A 21,541-nucleotide genomic window follows, 5' to 3' on the forward strand; every position below is an offset into this window, starting at 1 on the left:
GTTGTCTGCCTGTGTTTTCAGCAGTAATCTGTATTAGTGATACCAGGATGAAGGATTCAAGATGAAGCATTCTGAAATCAAATGTTAGGAAAGTAAGATGCTCCTAATGTGGAAAGTGCATTTGCTTTTGGAGTGGGCCCTTACAAACTGTGAAATTACTTTGAGCTTGCATAATCCCAAATGGGATTTTACTTCTGTTGTTTTTTCCTGAAGAGATGGCACTGTCAGGTTAGTCTTCTGCATTCTAGATTTAGCTGCAGAAACTTGGAATACAAGCCCTCATCTAAAACTGGGTTGCTTGAGGGTGGGGGAAAAAGAGACTTCCCCACATTCACTTCTGTGTGACCCTTCTCTTAAACATACCTAAATACCTTTTATGGGATACCATCTACCTGCATAAACCTGAGCTTGCTTTCAAATTTGCAAATAAAATTTTGGGCTATTACTGGAGGAGGGAAAAAGTCTGAAATTCTCTCTGCAGGATGATCTAATCCATGCTTGTCCTGCATTGTCTTAGTCCAGCTATCTTTTGTTTTGCCTGCAGCTTCCAGTACCATTGTGGGCAGAGTAGATTGTTTTGGTGGAGGAAGAATTGTTTTTTCAAAGAGTTAACTTGGTTACAAGCTAGAACAAATATTTAACCCATACAGAGAAAATACTGTATTTTCTCAGAAAACATAGGTACATTCCCAAAGAGTTTTTGTAGCCCTTCAGGTGAGTTGGGGAAACAATAAAAAAGGGTTATGGTAGTGTTATCAGCCCAGGACTGTGCTATCCACTGGTTCTCTGTGCAGGGGTAAGGCTGTAGTTGCCAGTTCTGGTTGTTCCTAGGGCTGATGACAAGGATGAGGGTAAAATCCAGTAATTCCTTTTAGAATCCTGGTGAAGTCTTTCAAGCAAACTTAGAGCAACAACTACTTGGCTAAAAGTGATGCAATAGTCAAAAAGAGTTAATTTGACATGGATGATGCTTTAAAATATCTGTTGTCAGAACTTGTCATTGTACAAAGGCTAATCTAAATGCCTTTGAGGGCTAAAGGAGAAAGGAGAATAAAGAAACTGCAGGTATGAGCCATGAAGAGTTCTGCAGCTGAAAGAAGCCAAGGTGGGAATAATGGTAGGAGCAGGAGTACTGAGCTGCAAAAGAAAAAGCTCCCTTGGCAGACTTGACCGAAGCAACTACAAAAAAAGTAGACTGGAGGTTTTTTGGTAACTTCTAATTATGGGGTGTGGTGGCTGCATTTGTATTAAAGGCTGAAACCGTGTGTTGTGTGTGTGCATGCAAAGAACGGGGACTGGTGGTTGAACTGCTGCTGGGGGTGGATCTTGCTAAAAACATTTTGCTTATTTATCTTAAAGGGTCCTTTAGCAAATGACTGCATTGAGTCCTTACATTGTTTTCAAGCTGCCAGAACAGCCAGCACAGCTTCTACCAGAAGTTTTTAGATTGTTGAGTCATCAGTAAACAGAGCTTGGCTCTGTCTGGAGCCAGCACAGCCCTGGAGAGCCTGTGCCCTGGCTGCAGCTAAGGCACTGTGCCTCTTGTGACAGCCGTTCCTGCAAGGGACACTGCAAACTGGAACCTCACAGGAAGGGGCGAGTGAGATAACACACCAAATGCTTTTATAGACACAAACTTATGTGCAGTTTGCACACAAACAAATGCTGCAGTTTGCCACTTCCTTCTTGTACTTTTTAATTCTGCTTTTGTCCTGCCCAGCTTCCCAAACACTAGTGTTAAAATTTGAAGCCTAATAAACTGAATTCGTGTTGAGACAGTAAAAAAAACCCACCAGCTCTAATTTGGTTTGCTGCAGATGTACGTCTTCAAAGGCCAGGGTCAGTGGTGCTGGAGCATCTCATAGCTATGACTCCTTCCTCCAGGTCATAAAAACCTCTTGTACACATGTTCAATAAAACACTACCCCACTCCAGCTTTTGAGGAGTGATGGGAGAGTTGCTCAGCATTTCCACTTCCCCTTCCCTGCCAGTGTCATGGTAGGACAACTGCCACTTCGTAAAGCTCTGACAGCTGAAAGATCACCTACGAGGTCATTAACAGAGACTGCAGTGGAGCACGATGGTGATTCCTCTTCCCCTACTTCTATTATACCACATTAACAATGACATTGCTTTCATTTTCTGTAGATTTTTATTAACTGTTTCCATTTGTTTTCACATCCTAGTCATAAAGCAGCAAGCACCACTTTTGGCATGCAGAGAGATTCCCTGTACAGGTCAACAAGGACAGAGCAGCTGGACTTTTACAATATGGTTCACATGATTTAATTTTATACACCTCTGAAGAGATTACTCAAGTTAGAAATACTTAATTTAAAATGACTATTGTACAGAGGAAATCACTTATTCACAATATTCATAGTTATTTCATTCTTTATTTACAATGTACTATCCTGAGAATTTTCTCTGTTAAGCTTCAATTTGAGCAAAGTAGTTTATATATACCTAAGTAACAACAGTTACTTAACATAAGGAAAATGCCATTAGGAGAGCACAGAAAGGGTTCAGCACATTCCCCAAATGGCCATCAAGTCTCCTGCTGTGGTTCTGGTTGGTCTACAGCTGATGGATTTGACTGAGGTGGTTCAACTCTATTTTCAGGAGGAGGTGGTGGAGGCAAAAATCCAGGTCGTTGAGGTGGATAGTGAGGATAAGGTCTCATTGGAAATGGATTTCTTACTGTGAAAGAATCAGAGTAGTCCAGTTAATATTAATCACAACAGTAAACACACAGCTGCTCCTCTTGCCCCACATCTTCCTGCTCAGCTAGGCCTACCTAGATAGAAGTCATGTGTTACACTCTGAAGAGACAGAGGTACCAGGAAGGAGGAGACAAAACAATCACTTTTCTCAGTAGTTACCCACAAGAGACTCACAGTAGCAGCTGGTCACTGCCTGCTAATTGGCTGCTCCTGCCAGCATCCCCTTCAGTCCGTAGCAGCCCTTGCCTGCCACACCTTACAGGTATTTGGATGATAAATGGCTTAGTTCTTCACAGATTGCTTGGAGAACAGCAGGAGGCAGAAGGAAATGCTGCCATCTGATACATCTTGCTCCACTAATGCAAACGCTAAGGAAAACCAGTTGTTTTTCCCTTTGCATGGACACTAGCACACCTCAGAGTCTGAGGACAAAACTTCAAGATTTATAGATGAAGCAACTTCTTAAGAAGAAAAGGATTAAGGTAGCCAGCTACTTCTTTTCCTACACCAAAAAAAGAATCCTTTAAATGCTGAACAGGATGTGCGGGTGTATTTTTCAGCCAAAGCTAGTATTTGTAAAAAATCAAGATAACCTGTTGTGGAAAAGGAAGTATACACCACCATGAACCTTAATCAGAAAAGATGTTCCCTGTTAGCTGAATTAAGAAGTAGTATGTCCAAATAAAGATGTACATGTTCACCAACTTGAAGTAAATGCTGGCAAAAGCCACGTACTTGGCAGTGGAGGGCGCGGAAGCCCGAAGTCTCGTACTGGAAAACATTCCCGTGGTCCATACATGTCAGCAGGAGGAGGGGGAGGAAAAGGAGGTCCTCGTCTCATGAAAGGTACTGGTGGTGCTCTAGGATCCACAGGCATCAATGGAGGTCTGACTGGAGGGAAAGGTGGGGGCACAAACCCTGAACTGACAGCTTCACTTTCAGGTACCAGTGACTGATCAGGGACTGAGTTCTGCAACACAGTGAAACCAGGGAAGTTAGCTGAGGGAAAGGGAATGTTTCCAACCCCTTCAGGCCCGCTGTCATGTAGGCTGTGACACTAGCTAAGAGCTAGTTCCAACTCTGCCTTAGCTGCAGCATAATCCTGAGCGAGCCTACATAGTCTATGTGCAGTGACCATCAGCTTGACCAGTTTCATCTTTTGGGTTATAATTGATTTTCAACAGGGATTATATCAGTAATACATCAAAGTTAATTCACAAGTCAATAAGTGTTCTGATAAAAGTATACATATAATTTTATAATTTGGACTGCACAGCGCAACATAACATGACCAATGGACTAGAGACAAATGTTTCTAAATATCTTGCAGAAAATTAATCTTTTAATCAAGCTTCTTTTTCACTACTTACACTAAGGTTAGAATGATCCTTCATCCCATCTCCACTTGGTTCTGTTCGTGGACTGTGTTCTGAAGATGTTTGTCCGTCTGTATACGAAAGTTAAATTTAAGTTATTCAGTGCTGTCTTTCTCTCCACCACTGAATTCAGTACTTTTTTTCTGAAATCAGGATATATAGGCAACAATAACAACAAACTGCTGTACCAAGCAACTGCTCTGCAGGCAGACTGAAAAACAACTGAGGAACGCCAAGGTTTGCCTGACTATTTTCTCCAACTTATGTACAAGTTGTAGCTTTTACCAAAGTTTCTTGTGTCCAAATAAGGGTTTTTTTAGAAGTAACAAGTGCCTTTTCCTGGCAGTGCATCTTAACATTATTGTAGCAGTTCTACTTCCCCCTCTCTCCTACTAATAAATTATTTCTGTGGTAAGGTCCACTCTGGGAATGGTTGCACTATGACATGCTCTTGGCATAGAGCTCGACACCAATCCTATTAAAGTCTGACAGAAACAAATTCCCTCCTTGGCTGCCAAATATCAAGGAGACTTTCAGAACATCAGTTTTGGATGAGCACTCGAAAATGATAATAATAATCATCCTCTCATTTGCTGTATTCACTTTATAACTTAAGAGATAAATATGAACTTCAGTGTTTTTACTTTTATACTTCCCTGAGAACAACTATTTTCAGTAATAACTGGAGAAAATTATTAAAGGGAATTGTCAGAGAGTACAATCTGACTGGATATAAATATACTAAATATATATATATTACATGCACTTTCTTTAACAAACAACCAACCCCCAAAAAACCCCAACCAAACAACCCCCCAAACATAAGATTTGAAAAATATTGCTTTTGTTACAGTTCGGCTTGAACAAAGGCAATTATACTAAAAAACACAAGACCAAACCAATACTTTTAACTAGTGACAGAATTTTCCTGTACATATTGTATTTCTACTCCTTGAAAGCAAACAAAGCTCTTTTCTCAATGAACAGATAGCTCTTTTAAAAAAATCTAAATTACTTGTCATTTCAAGCAGGCCCTGCCTTTGTTGATGATATTGTTACTTAACCATATGAAACATTTCAGCTCCTTATGTCACAGAGAGAACAGTCGTGCCTTGATACTTAGGTTCCATAACACTTTCCATTTTAAGTCCTTGTGAAGTTGCTCACAAACTGTCAACCTTTAACTCTCTTTTCTGACAAGAAGTTTCCTGCTTCAGGTACCTCCTCAAGTGGAAAGTTTTTATAGAGTTTGCCACCCCAGCTTAGGAAAATGCATATTATTTTGTTCACTTTAAACAACATTTAATAATCTTCCTAAGTAAGAGTAACTCATTTTCTCTTTAGAGTTGGAGCCTGGATTTCAGTACTGTGAGACACATTGCTGTTCCCAAGTCAGATGTTATGTGCTGGATGGGCTGGTTTTTGTTCGTTTGATTGTTTAATTGAAGAGGTTTTTCTTTTTTTTTTTTTATTTTAACGAATACCCAAGTCTAGTGAAATTTTATGTTTTTAAAAAGCAACATTTACACATGCTTAATGACCTGTTAAATGCTGGCAGCAAAGTTATCCAAACCCCTGTTTTCATTAAGGAGGTTTTGTCCAAGAACTGAATACATCATTTAAAAAAATTAATTAATTGTTGCTTGGCAGCAACTGAAGAAAGGGATAAAAATGGATGCAATAAGTAAGTGCAAAGACAGTGCACCTCTCTTGTCCTTCAGTCAGCATCCAAGTACTAGAAGAAAGACCTCAGTGGAACACAAAGTATTAGAAAGCAGAAGTGAAACACATGGGAGGCCTGGGAAAGAGGGAAGTTGAGTAACTGTACAGGGACACAATTATCTTCCAGTAGAGAAAAATTCACTGTAACTCCTGAACCTACAACCTGAAACTAAGTCCAGCATTCCCAGTTCTCACATTATGACACCAAGTAACAAAGGTTCTCTCTCCTATTGCCAGAAACATTGCAACAAGGATGGTACCTGACTACTAATCATATCAGTAACTGAGTACTGGGTGGTGAAGTTTCTGTTGCGAGTTTAATGGCTTCACCTTGCTGACAAATCAAACACATGTGACTTACCAGGCATTACATAAGGACAAAAACTGCTTAATAAGTTTTAAGCTCTTAAACTGTTTCAGTCACCAAAACTTTGCCAAAAACTCTGAGCTTCTGGCAGTTGCTAAGTGTCACGAACTAGAATGTAAGTAACTGGGCAATTCAAAACTAGTGGTACTTGGGCCAGTGAAAGGTGTGATTAAGTTGGAGGCAACTGCACTGTGAACTGCAAAAAGCTGCCAGTATGGTCAACAGTTTGAAGGAAGAGGCCTCAGGACCTTCTACTTCCATGCGCCAAGCCAGTGGATACTTGAAAAGTTTGCTGGTTTTCTTTCACTCTTGGTGATTCTAACTCTATCTAACGTTACCAAATCTGGCATGGAAATGCAAGTACAGGTTGGTGATATTTCAACGCTGTGGTGAGCCTCACAGGAGGAGCCAAAAGAGGCTCAAAGCCAATCCTGAGTGGTTAACATACAGAACAGTGAAGGTGGACCAAAAAAATACCTCATGACTACCATTCACGGAATCCCATCCACCTGACAGCAGGGAGGGCTATTGGCAATAGGGAAAGACTGCATCGACATTAGCAGGTGCTACAATGTTTTTACCCAAGGGAACGGCAGGTCTGTGGTAACTATAAAGCTTCCTCTTGCCATGGTTTACCAGGCATAGTCAGCTTACACTGAGATTCTCTGTTTGATAGTACCATGGAAGCAATTCCCACCTGTTTTATCAAAAGACTGCATATTGTAAGTTCGTAGTTCTGCTGGTCCAGAAAGTCTTCCAGTATTTGGAGGATTAGGGAAAAATCTTTCTTGTCTTCGAGGAGGAAGAACTGGGTCAGCGTAAGGCTCACCTATCATTGAAGAAATCACAGAACAAGTCAGTGAAGATTTATTTCTCCCATTCCATACAACTTTAGACCAGCAAGATTCTCTTGCATCTATTAATCAGGGTGAGCAAACAAATCTTAAATAACTCAAACACAGGAATCCCACTAAGTATGTACAATAGCTTATGTTTCTCAGGACCTGCAAAAGAGAAAGTTTGTTGATTTTTGGTTTAACATACAGCAGAATTTTGAAAGTTATGATTATAAACAGCGAGGCCTTGAAACAAAGGTTCAGCATAGCAAAAAAGATCAAAGACAAAATAAGATACTCTATGTTTTAAGCCATTCTTCGGTAAGAATGCTGTTTTCCATTATGTTTTGTTGTGCTGTATTTCCACCAATTTGCTGGCATCAATCAATCATGCAGCTTCAAGACAAACTGTATCAGTGAGATCCAAGGCAAAGATGGGCTAAAAACACAGCACAGGTCAAGGAAACAAGATTACCTCTCTGCAGTATCCTGTCAACAGATCAGATCTGGCAAATGAGAAACTGCACCCTGAGCAGACTTTTGAGTTTTATCATCAGGCTTTCACACAGATGTGTAGCAACTACAATATTGCTTGCTGCATCCAATAATTGAGGTACTTTAATCTGTGTATGTTACCTAAATTTTTATTTTTTCTAAACTTGTAACATTTTTCCTTCTTTATCACAAGTATACAGGAAGGTTGTCCATCCCCCCCAAGTTTTAACTTGAGAAATATCAGTAGAATTCTCTTTGACTCATCTCTGCCTCCCCTGGGTGGTAAAGCACAATACAGATGTTTAGCTGAAGAAGTGAGAGTGAAGACTGATTTTGTTGCTGTTAATCATCAGAGAGACAGTATAACAGGAAAATATGTGCCAGACAGGACAACTGCACCATGGTACTCCTGTACTATTAATATAAATTTGTTTTTGAAAAATGGTATTTTTCAACATCAGCTAGTTTTTATTTATTTATTAAAATAAATTAAAACTTTTTACTTCTCAGATCTCTTATTAACTATCCATCCCAGAGAGGGATGCACTAAACAAACTCCCAGTGAAATGATGAAACCAAACAGCTAATTGTACCCTGCTAACACCAACATATATTAGCACAGGAGAAGTGCAAGTGAACATCACTGTTCAAGAAGCAGAAGAACAATACTGTTAAAACCCCCTTCCAGTGCAGTTGCATGTGCAGGTCCAAGAAAACATTAATATTTTTAAGCCAAATATACTTAAATATATATTGCAATATATATACATATATATCCATTTTTCCATGGATACAGTAGCTAAGCAGAGTTTTATACCTGGTGGAGGCAGAATTATCCTTCGTTCTCTCTCCCAGGGAGGAGACAGGGATCCAGTATCTGATGGTGGTCTGTGGGGATCAGTTAATCTATCAGAAATCAGTTCTCCTCTTTCGCTACCAGGTTCATACATAGCAGATGGTCCTCTGGATCCTAATCAAAGTAATCAGACAGTTATTTATCCAGGTATTTTAAATCCTCTATTATGGCTTTCTTCATTAAGTCTGAAAATAGTAAAATAAATCATGAAATGCCAACACTGTCAAGATATGAGAGGCGCATGGCTCCACAGGACACTCCAGCTGTTTGCTGATGATCAGTTATGTCTACTAGAAGAGTTTAGAAGTTTGCAGTGAAAAAGTCTGAGTTCAGGAAGAGCACAATCTAGAGGACCTGCAATGCTTTCTAAAAAACTAGTAATTTTACAAGTTTTGGTTCATTCAAATCAGAAACTAGTACCCTCATGATTAATCTTCTTCTCAGTGATAAAAACCTGCTGCTTATCAAACTAAAATTTTGCACATCGAGAGTTAATACCAGTATTGTAAAATACCCACATTACATTCAACGCTCTTCTGGTTCTTTCTAATTCTTCATTCAAGGAGAAACAAACAAACAAACGAACAAACAAGATAAGAGCAGGTCAACACATAACTAAGTGCACTAAAAACTGTAAAAATGAGTGATTTTAAATTGCAAACTTCCTTTAAAATAGACCGGGTCTAAAAAATGACATAAATACTGAATTCTGGTATTATCCTCTATTATCCTCTATTATTCTCCACGCTAAAATCCAACCTAAAATTTGAAGCCATTGTGTGTCTTGCACACTGTGAGATGAGTACTACAGTTGCTCTGTAGCTGGCATTAAAGACATCATTTGTTTAAACTAAGTTACATCAGTGCTCCATGGTGAACTGGGCAGCAGTTAGGCCTTTGCATGGTCTCTTTCCTTGCTGCATCCTGAAACCCAGTATTCACTCTTCATCACCAACAACAGCTGAGCCACAATTTAAAGATACATTGGACAGCTCAGTTTCATTACTGGCTCTATAGAAATACATTGTCAAGTATAATTTTGCTTGTGTGTGGTATAGGTACAGTTGAACATTCAAGCTTTTCTGATTTAGGAAATGAATCAACTTTTATATGCACTTGGATATGCTTTTTACAAAGAATTAAAGTAAATAAACAGTCCGTTCTAGCCTTTTAAAAATCAGTATTAATCAATGAAATCCTTATAGAAGAGATATTTGGACATATTTTCCATTAACTAAGTACAGGCTTCAATGGGTGTAATGGTAGTAGCAAATTAAATAGCAGCTTCTTTATTACCTGTAACAGATGCTGAACTCCACTCTGGCATTTATCTACAGTATCCATCAACATCAAAAATATGGATGAACAGTGTTTTTCTTCCCTTACAACCCATGACACCTCAGCTTGCTTTCACCTACTCCTCAATCTCTGAACTGTACTGCTTACACAAGGCCTTCCTGGTCCCTTTTATCACTAGGGAAGAAATGCTCTCCATGTATGATGACTGCCTCAAATTTAGAACAAAAGGAAGGGAAATAATTTACTGAATCAGTAACTTTCTAGCATCACTACCCCCAGTAAAACTGCCTCATGTTTTTGACAACAGTCTCTCCGTGACTGTAGACCAGTGAGATGGAAGTGGCAGTATTCCTTCTTCAGAAAATTAACTGACTCTTGTTCACTTTAAAATCATGGTTATTTCAGCAGAACACCATTTGTCCAAGAAATTAAAGAGGACTGATTAAATTTGGCTTTTCACTTTTCTTAATTTATGCTTCTAAACTGAATCCCCTGACCAGCCTACCAGTAACAACTAGATTTTCTATTGTACTGTTACATATTAAACAGCTTTAGAAGTAAGCTGAAAAACAGGAAGAGTTTGTCCAATTAACTGTTTGTGTTGAGTTGGCTATTTTAATACTTTTTGTCACCAGCAAGAGGAAAAGGTGTGACAGGTTTATAGGAGAGGAGAGAGAAATCCAGAATAGATAAATTTTCAAGTTTAAGAATTGTACCTCTTCCTCCTCCTCCACCTGGAAGCATAGGTGAAAGCCTTAAAGGACCCTCCAATAAAGTTGGAGGGGAAAGAAAAGCTCTTGTTTCAGATGAAGGCCGGCCCATTGGTGAGGGTCCATATGGGGAATGCTCTGGAACAGTTAAAACAAAATACTCAAGTTCACAATACTTAGTTTAGCAAACTGTATAAATAACTTCTCAGGTGAAGTTAAAAACTAAAAATTGTGTAAGTGAAATGAAAATTGTGCTCTAATTACCATGTGTAACATATTCCCAAGTCTACTCTCATCAATACTACAAATGCTCTTAGTTTCTATAAAATACTTGACATGACCTAGAGTCACTTCTGACCCAATTATATTTAAAATGACTGGTATTTGTACATACACATGGCCAAGATAGTTTTCAAACAATTACACATGTGTGGTCTTGGGAAACAAAACTGTAAACCAAAACAATTAGGCTCTATTTTACAATTCAATACTGTACCTCTGACAAATGGTCTAACTGGAACATCAAGAGCATAAGGATCTTTTTCTAAAAGTTCAAGTTTAAATTCTGCTTCAGTTAATCTGCAAATAAACAACAAATAAGTAGTAAATGAACAAGAAATGCAAAAGCGTTAGCAGACTACACTGTTTACTGCTAGGCTTTCTAGTTAACTGGTTAATGAAGCAAAGTATTTTATTCCCTAAATAAAAGGAAAAAGACAAAGGATGTCACAGAACTCTGAACTTAAAAATGCTTGAAAGTATTTCTCTATGCTGCTGTATTTAAAATGTAATTCAGAAGTTGAAGTGACATGTTAGATGTCACTTTCCTAGTATTAGTTATGCATTCCAAGTATTAGTTAACTTCATACCTAAAGGCTCCTCTCAACTACCACCACTTGACCTGTTAGCTCAGTATTAACTTCTGAGATAAGCTGTAAAATCATTAGATAACCCTGACATCTAGTTGATACTTACTTCTTTGAAACAAAAAATAAACCTCCAAAACATTTGTGTTCTATCACTACATTCTGCTTCTTTCATGAAATATTTCAACACTTCACATAGTTCCTAAATTCTTAATTTCTTGCATGTCATAATCACAGGAAAGCTCAAATGACTCCCCTTCTTTCAGAACTTGAATGGAACACTGTGATTTCTCTGCCCTGTTTGGGCCAATATTCATTAACACAGATCTAGAAAACATCAAATTACATAAATCCAAAACATGCTCACATGCCAAATTGCATTTCTTTAGAAGTAGATCAAGACTGCACTTACTTTTGTCTGTTATGTGCATTTTCTTTTTTTATATCATTAAGATGTCTTTCAGCTGCTCGGGCTGTCAGCTTTGGGGAATGACAAAAATTAGATGCTTAGATGCTGCTATTTATTGATTAAATGCTTCATAAACATGACAGTTCCTAGATACAAGACATTCTATGTGAAGTGCATGGACTGTATTTTCACAAGACATGACTCATTATGGAGCCTCATGTACATCAGCAAATGACATTAGCAGCTCTACAACCCAAATTTTTGAAGAATGATGAGGCTTTCCTGCAGGTTCTTAAAACTTCAGAAATTAAATTCTTTGGCTGTAGCTGCTTTGAAGCCTACAGAAGATTTAAAGTCTCAAGTTCTGTGTAAGAAAGTTATATTTTAAAAACAGATAGTTAAAAACTCTAGGATTATGACCACAAACCACTATAGCTTTTACCAGGATTTTATCTTACAGAGACCATTCTGTGAAACTGAAGAATGCATTATTAGTCAGGAGATATTTTAAAGTTTCCTGTTTGGAAAAAAAAAAGGTAAAAATGGATTGTGTAGAAACACTCTTAGGAAGCTGTCAGTGGAACATACTGTACTCATAGGACATAACGTATCCTATTAGTAGATAAAAGAAGTGAAGTACATCCAGGGAAAATATCAAAATGGCATTGAAACAAGGCCAAAAGCTTTTATTATTAGCAAAATGTCACGCATTTGTTATATGGTGTCATGTTCTTCCAGCAGATTTATTGCTATAACAAATAATACCAGATTATCATTCTACTGTGTTCATAGGTATCCGACAATTATTCCAACTATTTTATATAACAGAAGTATTTTTAACACGCTTTTGCGTATTTCTGCAAAAAATCCATACATTTAAAAGTGATAAGTTAGAGATAATTTGATTATGTTTTCAGTAAGAAACAAAAGAAGTGATAAAGAAAGCTATTCAAACAATGAAAAATGAAGATGCACAAAGTTCAGAAAATTCAGTATTTGGAACTTACCCAATTATCATGAGCTTTTTTCTCATGCGAAGTAATCTGTGAAAGAGAGATTCATTATTCATCTAAAAAGGAAAATTTAAGATTATATGCTCTTATCAATAAATTTAACATGTGTGGATAATTTACAATGAGACACCTAAACTTCAAATTTAACTTTTTAATAAAGTTATCTGGTGATCTCTGCTATGAAATCGTGTCAGTTAAAACCAGATGACATTAAGAAGAGGGAGGGAGAGGCAAAAATAAACACCCAACAAAGCCAAGCCAAATACAATATCACAACCTAACGACAAGTGGTATTTCAGTTGCAATAACATCCCTCCTACTTGGCACAGATGGTAACACAAAGCACATACCTGATTCTCGTAAGAGCGAATGGTTCTTTCTAGCTCTTCTTCAAGATCTTTTGCTCGCTCTCTGTAACAAAATGAAGATTTATGACATTGTAATAAAAATGTGGTGGAAAGTACCTTTAAATACACTAAACACAGTGGAAGTCACAAGGTATAATTTAACATTTTTTTATCCAAAAGACAGGACTGTCACTTATGGCCATCAGATACACAAAAATTATAGCAGCATCAGAAATTCTAGGCCCTAGATTAGCATAAACAGGAATGTAAACAAAAGAACAGAACCAAAAACCCCAACATCTCGCAACTTTTCGATGGTTTGCAATGTTTCCAATATAAAGGATATCCTTCCAGCCTATCTCCTACCAGCCTCCCCTCCCAGCTCAGCACAGGTAACAGTGTTGCTGGAGCACCAGGCTGTCACAGACTACCACAGCCAGTCCTGAGGGGCAGTCACTTGCACTGACATTATTTCAAGACCACTGTCAGGATGATGCCACCTTTGCTGCCAGCTACCCTGTGCACAGCCTCTCTAGGTTCTACACTCTCTCAGGAGGTGGGCCAAAGACACATGCATTGCTTAGTTATAATCCATTTCCAATATTAATATTTCCTTTAAAATTAAGATGCCTACAAAGTTCATGCTCTGAGTAAATCAAGAAGGGTGAATTCTGTCTTCCCGTATGAATACTGAAGAATGTCTACAAGCACTTTACATTCTAGAGGAAGAATTAATCTAATTAACTCTTCAGGAAGTGTTGTTGATCACTATTGTTCAGTTAAGAGCTAATACTCCCAAAAACATTGAAGTAAGATGGCAAATATACATTACATATTGAAACATTATGCCATAGTTTGAGAAAATGCAGCAAGAAACCAGAGCTACACAGTAACACAAAACAGAGCAAAGCAGTTAAAAAAACAACTACAGGAAATATTCCCCCATCACACTATTTTAGTAAAGAATTTCTAAGAGAACTATTTGACAAGCTTTGAGATACCAAAATAGAATACTATAACTATACAGAATAAATGTTAGCTCTATATGAAAACTAAACATTACATTTATTTCACAGAATTCTCTTAAATTAAAATTTTTATCTCTGTTCAGTAAAGGCAATTATATTAGAGACCCACTTCTATTACAGCATTAAAGCTAACATATCCATACAATAGCATTCTAATGGAAGAGAAGTTGCTAGTAATCTTCAACACCCAAATGTTCAAACAAAGCAAAAACACCCTTAGTCTGTATTATTACACACTAATTAGCATGTAATGCACACACACCCCCCTCACAAAGAAACTAGAATAATAACTAGAATAATAACTAGAACAAGAACATTTACTTGTGCTGGTGTTTCTATTAATTCTCTATTGCACTTGCTTCACTTCGGAACAAGTGATTACAGCAAGTAAAATCTGCAATTACCTGTAGCTGTTTAGTTCTTCAGCAGCATGATTAATTTTTTCATCTACTTTAGACAGCTTTTCTTCCTTCTGTAAACGCTCCCTCTCTTCTACTGTCAGCTTCCTTTAAAAAAATTCAAAACCTATGGTTAATTTTGTTTCAAGTCAACGATTTTGAAAGCAGTCTCAAATCAAACCAAACAAACTAAACCCCAAACTACACTAATGGTCAGCGATTTGTTCTGGTCCTTTTTAAAAATAATTTTCTGGAGAAAAAAAAGATGGTTTTTTTTAACAGCTAGTAACAAAGTCTTTCCAGGTCCCTCTTTTTTTATGCCTTATTGGGCACTACAGGAGAGGAAACCCACACGCCAGGCCACACATTATGCACAAGGTCATTCGGCAGAACACACAGATGCTACTGGTGCACATAGCCCTGAATGGATAAACTGGTCATCTTCCCATAAACACATTCTTAGCAGTCAAGCTGTCAAAATCATGCATCTTGTGAACATGATTTAAACTTGTTTTCTAGTCAGTCGTCATTTCCTACTTTTCTATTTCCCGTTTGAACAGAGGGAGTTTTTTAAAAGATGCCTTTTTCACACTAATAGCCTCTTTTGTGCTGCTATTTCACCACACAAGCTTATCCCTGGTCCTTTTTGGCTTTTCTAAAATTCTTTGGTAAGCAGCGTACATTTTCTGAGCTTTACTGAGGTATTTTTAAATATCATCCACACAGTCTGCAAACATATTTCCTTTCTGACTGCTCATCATATGTTCTTTTTGATAGGTTCCTTCCCACTCCCTCCCTGCACTTTCTTAAAAATCAAATGTTAATGTAGTGGATTTCTAGGATTTGTTGCACCTACAAAGATGCTAAATATCTACACAAATATATATACTACAGAGCAATTACTGAAACTAATACTTTCAAAAGGTCCTGCATACTGCTCAGTACAGGATCTAGTCTTGCACTGATTCTCTTGCTGCCTTCAAGTCTACATCTTCTCTTTGAAGAAATCATTTCTGGCTACTAAAACCGTAATTTTACCATCATGCCCTAAAATGATGCACCCTGCTCCCACCCTGCCCAATACACACACACTTCTGAAGGTTACTACATGCCCCAGACTAATCAACTTTTATTTCTAGTCCTATACATAGTTCTGATGCCATCCTGACTGCGAGGCAGATAGCAGGGCCTCACAGGGATTCCACGTTGCTTTCTGACAAGAGCTTGGCTAGGATTTAACTCTTAGTTTTACATATATCATCACTCCTCTGACATTACTAGCTCTCTTTACTATATAAAATATGTCATCATGGCTAGGCTTTGCAAACAAAGATTTGGGAAGGGCTCTACCCATGTTTGTTGCAAGTGCATTGTATATAAAAAAAAAATATACCTCACAGTTAAAGTACCTACTGATTTTCTTTCAGCAACTTTGACAATTGTATTACATCAGGTAATAATTTAGTTAAAAAAAAAATAATCAAGCTTTCCTACTTTACTAACCTGATTTCATAGATTAAAAATCTGTTACTTCTTTGTTCCTGTACTTGCTTGTGGAAAAGTCCTAAAATAATACACCACTATTTCATGGAAACAATTTCTACAAAATTACTGTGATCACAAACGTACATGAAGGTGTGACAAACTGTCTTCACAATTCAGAAAATTCTGGGAAACTATTCAAACATCCAATAATTTTCAGTCCTCCAAATCAAAGAGTTACATTCAAATAAAACAGTAAGCTTTGAATATAAAAAGAGGAAGCAGCACCTGTGTAGTTTCATTTCATTTTCTTGATAAAGCTCAGTCATTACTTTAAGTTTCTGCTGAAGCTTTTGAACTTCACTTTCAAAACGTTCATTTTCAGACTGCAAGGAAGCTTGTTGACTTTGAAGGTTTTCTATGCGTTCTGTCAAATTTAGAGAAATATAATTACATTGGGATAACACCTTTGCAATATTTTAGTGTACAAAAAGTCTGTAAAAACCTTTGATCCTATGTTGATTTAATATTATTTCAATGTATTATGCAAAATGAGGAACCAGCAACTACATTCTCTACCTGCCACAAAGTGCAGTTCTGTGTGTGATTTAGTCTTTGCTCCAAACTGTATAACTTCATTGAAAACAATGCAGTTTTGTAATTCACAATATAAATATTCATTTAGGACTTTTATTATTGGAATTATTTGACTAAAGAAGTAAGATTGGTACCACCACACACTTTTGCAGATTTACTCACACAAGGTCTTCCTGAAAAGCCTGAAGAGTTAACTCAGATTTGTCAAAATCTCTTTATCTTTCCAAATTAAATTCAGTCATGTGTCTTTTCCTATTTACTATTCCTGTACCTCTTCTCAAGAAATGTAACAAAGCTTCAAGTAAGTCGGAGTATCTTTATGGGACAGTCCTAGTTAGGACAGCTGGGACCAGTTCATCACTGTACAGGTGTAACCCAAAACCGTGTATTCTATAGCCTTCCATGCCGTTTCCCAGAAACTGTTGTCAATAGACCATTTACACCATCTGCCCAGAGCAGCCTGACTCCTCAGGCCATAAACTGGGTGTTGAGAGGCCTGCGAGAGAGGAGGATGCTCCTGTCCTCACAATCATTGTGGAACTCCCCGCCCTGAGGGAAGTACTGAGCATTCCTGCCTGAACTGGAGGATATATAATCTTGGGGTCTTGGGACTTTATTAACCACTCGTGAGATCCAGAGGAAGACTGCAGACCACCACTCTCAACCAGACTGCAACCATCACTCTCGACTGGACTGCAACAGCACTCTCACCAACAGGTTTTTTCCCCTCTCCCTTTACTTTGGACTCAGGGGGCCCAAAGAACACCACTCTGTTCATGCCCCAGGGTGCTGGGTTATACATCTGGGTTTTGTGGGTTAAAACCAATTGTTTGTCTGTATGATCGTACTTATTGTATTATTTTATTAAATTGTTATTCTGACTTATAATCTCTCTTTTGAGTTGGGTTCATTTACCCTGCCAGTTTACCTTTAAACCAGCACAGGGACAGAGCTACAATCAATTTAGAAAACACACTAGCACAAGGAGTACGTTTTAAGGACTATCAGAAACTGGAAAATACAGTCTTACAGAGCATTTCATCACCCAAATAAGTGCAATACATTCAAATGTGATGGCCACTCTGCTGGCTATGATTATGAAAGCAATAGCTAATTACAGGTTTTAATTTGAACTAGAGTGGCAGTGTTTTCATTTCATAAGGTTTAATTCAGTATGTCCTACACAACAAAGGAAAAAAACAGAGCAAGATGCTTTTAAGTTTAATTCTCCAAATGCAGTATTTTGTAATTTTAAGAAGTATTGAGCTTGCACCCATTACAAACTAACTACAATTAAGCTACCATTTTAATAGATGGTTTTAAAATTTAGATTACAACTCCATTGTTTCATGTCCAGAAATTACGTAAAGGAGGTATTACATATTTATTAACATCTCTTAGCCCATATATTTTAAAATTCTATAACTTAATAGCTACAAAATATTCCAACACAGTACAACAAAATTTGCAACTTCAATTGCTTTACCTTTAAAATCACATATTTAAAATAGCTAAGCAACTTAAACAGGAACTTTAAAAATCAAGTAGTTATTAATGTAAACTTAATTCAGTTTTTACTGGAAGTAATACAGCCAGTAACACCATTTTACAGAGGCAGCATCTTATTAATCTTAAAGGTAAAACAACATTTAATTACCTGTAAGTTCTTCTTTAGCTTTATTTTCATCGGACAGTTTTGAATACATTTGATCTCTTTCTCCTTCCACAGTTTTTAAACAAGCATTTAACTACAATCAAAATTTTAAAAAAAGAGCATTTTAAGATTACCAGAAACTGTTTGCATGCAAAAATATCTAATTAAACATTAAAAGACGCTGAACTACAATACTGATATTACCATAATAATTGCATATATTCCCTCTAGCTTCCCCCCTTACATTCACAAGTTTCTGAAAATCACATACCTTTGCAGCATAGATCAATTTTTTTACAGTTCGTTTTTGCTCATCATCTGATTGAAGGAATAGAATAACATGTCACATAAAAAGCACAAAAAGGTTTGTGACAGAGCTTGCTGCTATTATTTTATGTTTTTTTTATACAGAAACAATCCCAAAATACCATGACAGGCACAGCATACTTCGAGGATAAAGGAGAAAAAAAAAGCAGGGAGGTGGGGAGGAGATATGCCTGTATTATAGCACCTTTTTTGCCCATCGATCACAACTCAGATTGCTCATGTTAAAACTGTTAAGTTTTACAGGGATGTGCCCTATGGTACAATAAGCACCAGCATAAAAAGAAGCTGCAGCAAGCAACAGGAGGAAGAAGGGCTCTTCTGTGCTGCTATTTAAGGGGACCCACATCAACACTCATCCAATTCCAGTGCTACCACACTGCCTGCAACAAGTAACACCGTGTAAGGACAAGGAAGCAGAAATTAGGCTCTAAGGACCCACAGTGCTGGGAGGAGCCTGAAGAAGAAATGAAAGCAAGGTTTCTGCCTAAAAATGCCAGAGAATCACTGCTTAATACTCACACAGGCTAAAGTCATTCTGCAAGAGACCGAACACTGAGTCTTTACACTGCTCTGTGCTAGTATGTATGCCACACACTGCTAAACAGTAGGACAGGTTGTTATTCCAGACGTGTCTAAGCAACAGTTAACCATCCAAGATGAATAACACTGGGTGAGATTTAAATATCTAACTTCCACAAAGCCAATCTTTCAGCTTTTCTGCAAGTTTGTTGGTTCTGTATTTCTAAAACATCTATTAAATATTTAAGTTGGGAAGCTTTACAAACCATACCTAAGTGCTCTCCATTCTCTGTCTCACCCTTTGTATCTGTGTCCCAGTGATTGTCTTCAGCGTCATCATCTTCTCTTATTGCTGAACTCCAGTCTTTCATGTTCAGTAGATATTGTGTCAGTGACTAAGAAGAAGCCCACAAAGAACCCACAAAGAATAAAACAAATACAAGCAATGAAAATGTAGTTACCATTACAATTGCTTTTCAGGATTTCTGTCCTTTATTTAGTTCCCTTAGTAGATTAAGTGAGCCCCATACACAGGATTCTAGATGTTCGATATTACTTTTTCTATCAAAACATGTATCTGCAGGTCAACAGGCATGTCCTTGTGAAGAATTTTCAAATAGCCAAGCATGCATACTTTTAGCAAGGCTTGTGTATGCAAGGTCCACCCAATTCCCATGCTCCACATTTAAAAAAAAAAAACAAAACAAAACAAACTCTATCAGAATTAAGAGTTTTTCCTTATTTGTCATGCTGGCTTCCCAGGCTACCAGACTGCTATACTGTGCTGCTAAGCAACCTTTTTTTGCTTAGCAGAAAAACAAGACATTAGAGAATGGAGACAGCAAACAAAAACCCAAAACTGCTTAATGCATATTAAAACAAGGAGAGGTTGTCAGGCTTTCTTGCAAGTCAATGACTAGCATCAGTCTGAATAATATGATTCAATGCTAAGTGTCATAATTTACCTTGATTTGACTCTCTTTATTTTTCAAAACGTCTTCTACATCTGCTTTAGACGATTCAAACATCTTTGTTTGTTCATTGAGTTCACTAAATCGTTCACCCCATCCTTCAGCTTCTTGTAAAAGCTGAAAAGGGAAATACCAGATTACTGTGATTGTCTACTACAAGCAAGAATCAAGGATGAATAGTACTGAGCTTGTTATGTATATTATCTATACATAAGCACAATTTAAACCTCTTACCCATCAGGAAGAATTAAGAGAGACTACAAGACAAATCTCAAGAGTTGAAAATTAAGACTATATTATTGTTCAGTTGCTTTAGCTGCTATAGCTATCCATTGTAATTAGTTGTTAGGATATTTTTAAACATAGAGTTCATAAGAACATAATTAAGAATCCACTCAGTTTAAAAATCTTTAAGTGAAAATAGCAATGAATATAAAATACTGGTAATTTCTGTAACAGCTACATACACTGGGGAATAGATGGAGAACACTCCTACCCCAATATGTACACACACTCCTTAAATGATGCCTTTGTCTTTTCAACTTAAAAGAGGTCAGCGAAGTAAGGGAAAACAGGGAGCTTTTAAGACAGCTATTTAAATTCATGTGACTTGCAAAACTGTATTATTTCTCTTACTCTTCTCCATATCTCTTAAAATAATTTTTAAATTTTGTTCTAAACAAGCTTCCCTGTTAATGAAAGTCACAGCAACTGTAAGTAATTTATTGCACTTAACTAAAAAGACAGGTCGATCCCAAGGTTACATTTTGCAGACATTCCCCAGTAAAACCTAACTTCACAAAAATACTTTACATCAGTAAAAAGATTAAAACACTTCAGCACCAGCCCATTAAAAATAACCACTGAAACATCTTAACTAATTAAACCATGTCTTTATATCATGAGAGTAAAATTGAACTGACAGAAATTTATGTTAAAACATGCTCTACAACACGGGGTAAGATACAAAAAAAATTGTCTTAAGAGTGTCAAAAGAATAGTGCTTAAAGCTGCACAACAGGCAATCAATTTAAAGGCAGTGACCGTACAGAAAGGATTAACAAGATTGAGCAACAAGAACATAACAGCCAGTTATACTAAAAATAAAACCAGAAAATGGTAGTTAAACAGGGGAACTTAGGTGCAAATAGACAAACAAGCCTGAACACTACTTCTCAAAGATAAACTAGAAGACATAAAACAAAAGGTATGTAACTAGAGTTGGATTAACACACATTGCCCCTTGGAACACAACTGAACTTTCCAAGCAGTAAAAGACATGTATGAATTTGCAGCATCATGCAAAGGACATATTAGGGATTAGAAGACATAGACAACTACTTTTATCATTGTCATCCACAAAGGGAAGCTAAAGTTTAAGCGATTCCTTCTTCATGAAGCCAAAACCAAAACAAATTTACATGATTTTATGCACCTGTAAAAATTACAATAAAGAGAAACAGCAAGGATTTGCAATAAGTTAAAGCAATATATATTTCTAATGTTCCTGAAGAAAAAAAAAAAAACAAACAGCAAAGCACGGGAG

At 37.2% G+C, this 21,541-nt stretch overlaps 1 protein-coding gene across 7 annotated transcripts in view; it reads right to left on the minus strand.

The window, feature by feature from the left end:
- Positions 1–2,133: 2,133 nt before the first annotated feature.
- Positions 2,134–21,541, minus strand: part of MIA2 (MIA SH3 domain ER export factor 2) — a 37,853-nt gene continuing 18,445 nt past the window's right edge. For 5 of the 7 annotated variants that reach the window (XM_051806484.1, XM_051806483.1, XM_051806479.1 and 2 more), the window contains 16 exons: positions 19,990–20,112; positions 19,296–19,419; positions 18,450–18,496; positions 18,182–18,272; positions 16,216–16,354; positions 14,452–14,553; positions 13,023–13,083; positions 12,667–12,702; positions 11,663–11,730; positions 10,881–10,963; positions 10,391–10,522; positions 8,337–8,489; positions 6,886–7,017; positions 4,094–4,170; positions 3,459–3,693; positions 2,134–2,700 (listed from right to left, as the gene is read on the minus strand). In XM_051806484.1, coding sequence (XP_051662444.1) covers positions 2,549–2,700; positions 3,459–3,693; positions 4,094–4,170; positions 6,886–7,017; positions 8,337–8,489; positions 10,391–10,522; positions 10,881–10,963; positions 11,663–11,730; positions 12,667–12,702; positions 13,023–13,083; positions 14,452–14,553; positions 16,216–16,354; positions 18,182–18,272; positions 18,450–18,496; positions 19,296–19,419; positions 19,990–20,112 — 1,755 coding nt within the window. In that variant the 3' untranslated portion in view covers positions 2,134–2,548. The remainder of the gene's footprint in view (positions 2,701–3,458; positions 3,694–4,093; positions 4,171–6,885; positions 7,018–8,336; positions 8,490–10,390; positions 10,523–10,880; positions 10,964–11,662; positions 11,731–12,666; positions 12,703–13,022; positions 13,084–14,451; positions 14,554–16,215; positions 16,355–18,181; positions 18,273–18,449; positions 18,497–19,295; positions 19,420–19,989; positions 20,113–21,541) is intronic. The other 2 variants (XM_051806481.1, XM_051806482.1) reach the window with 2 other exon arrangements.

The sequence above is a fragment of the Manacus candei genome, unplaced genomic scaffold (assembly GCF_025592945.1).
Source record: "Manacus candei isolate 608988 ecotype Guabito, Panama unplaced genomic scaffold, ASM2559294v1 h1tg000067l, whole genome shotgun sequence".
Classification (NCBI taxonomy): Eukaryota; Metazoa; Chordata; class Aves; order Passeriformes; family Pipridae; genus Manacus; species Manacus candei.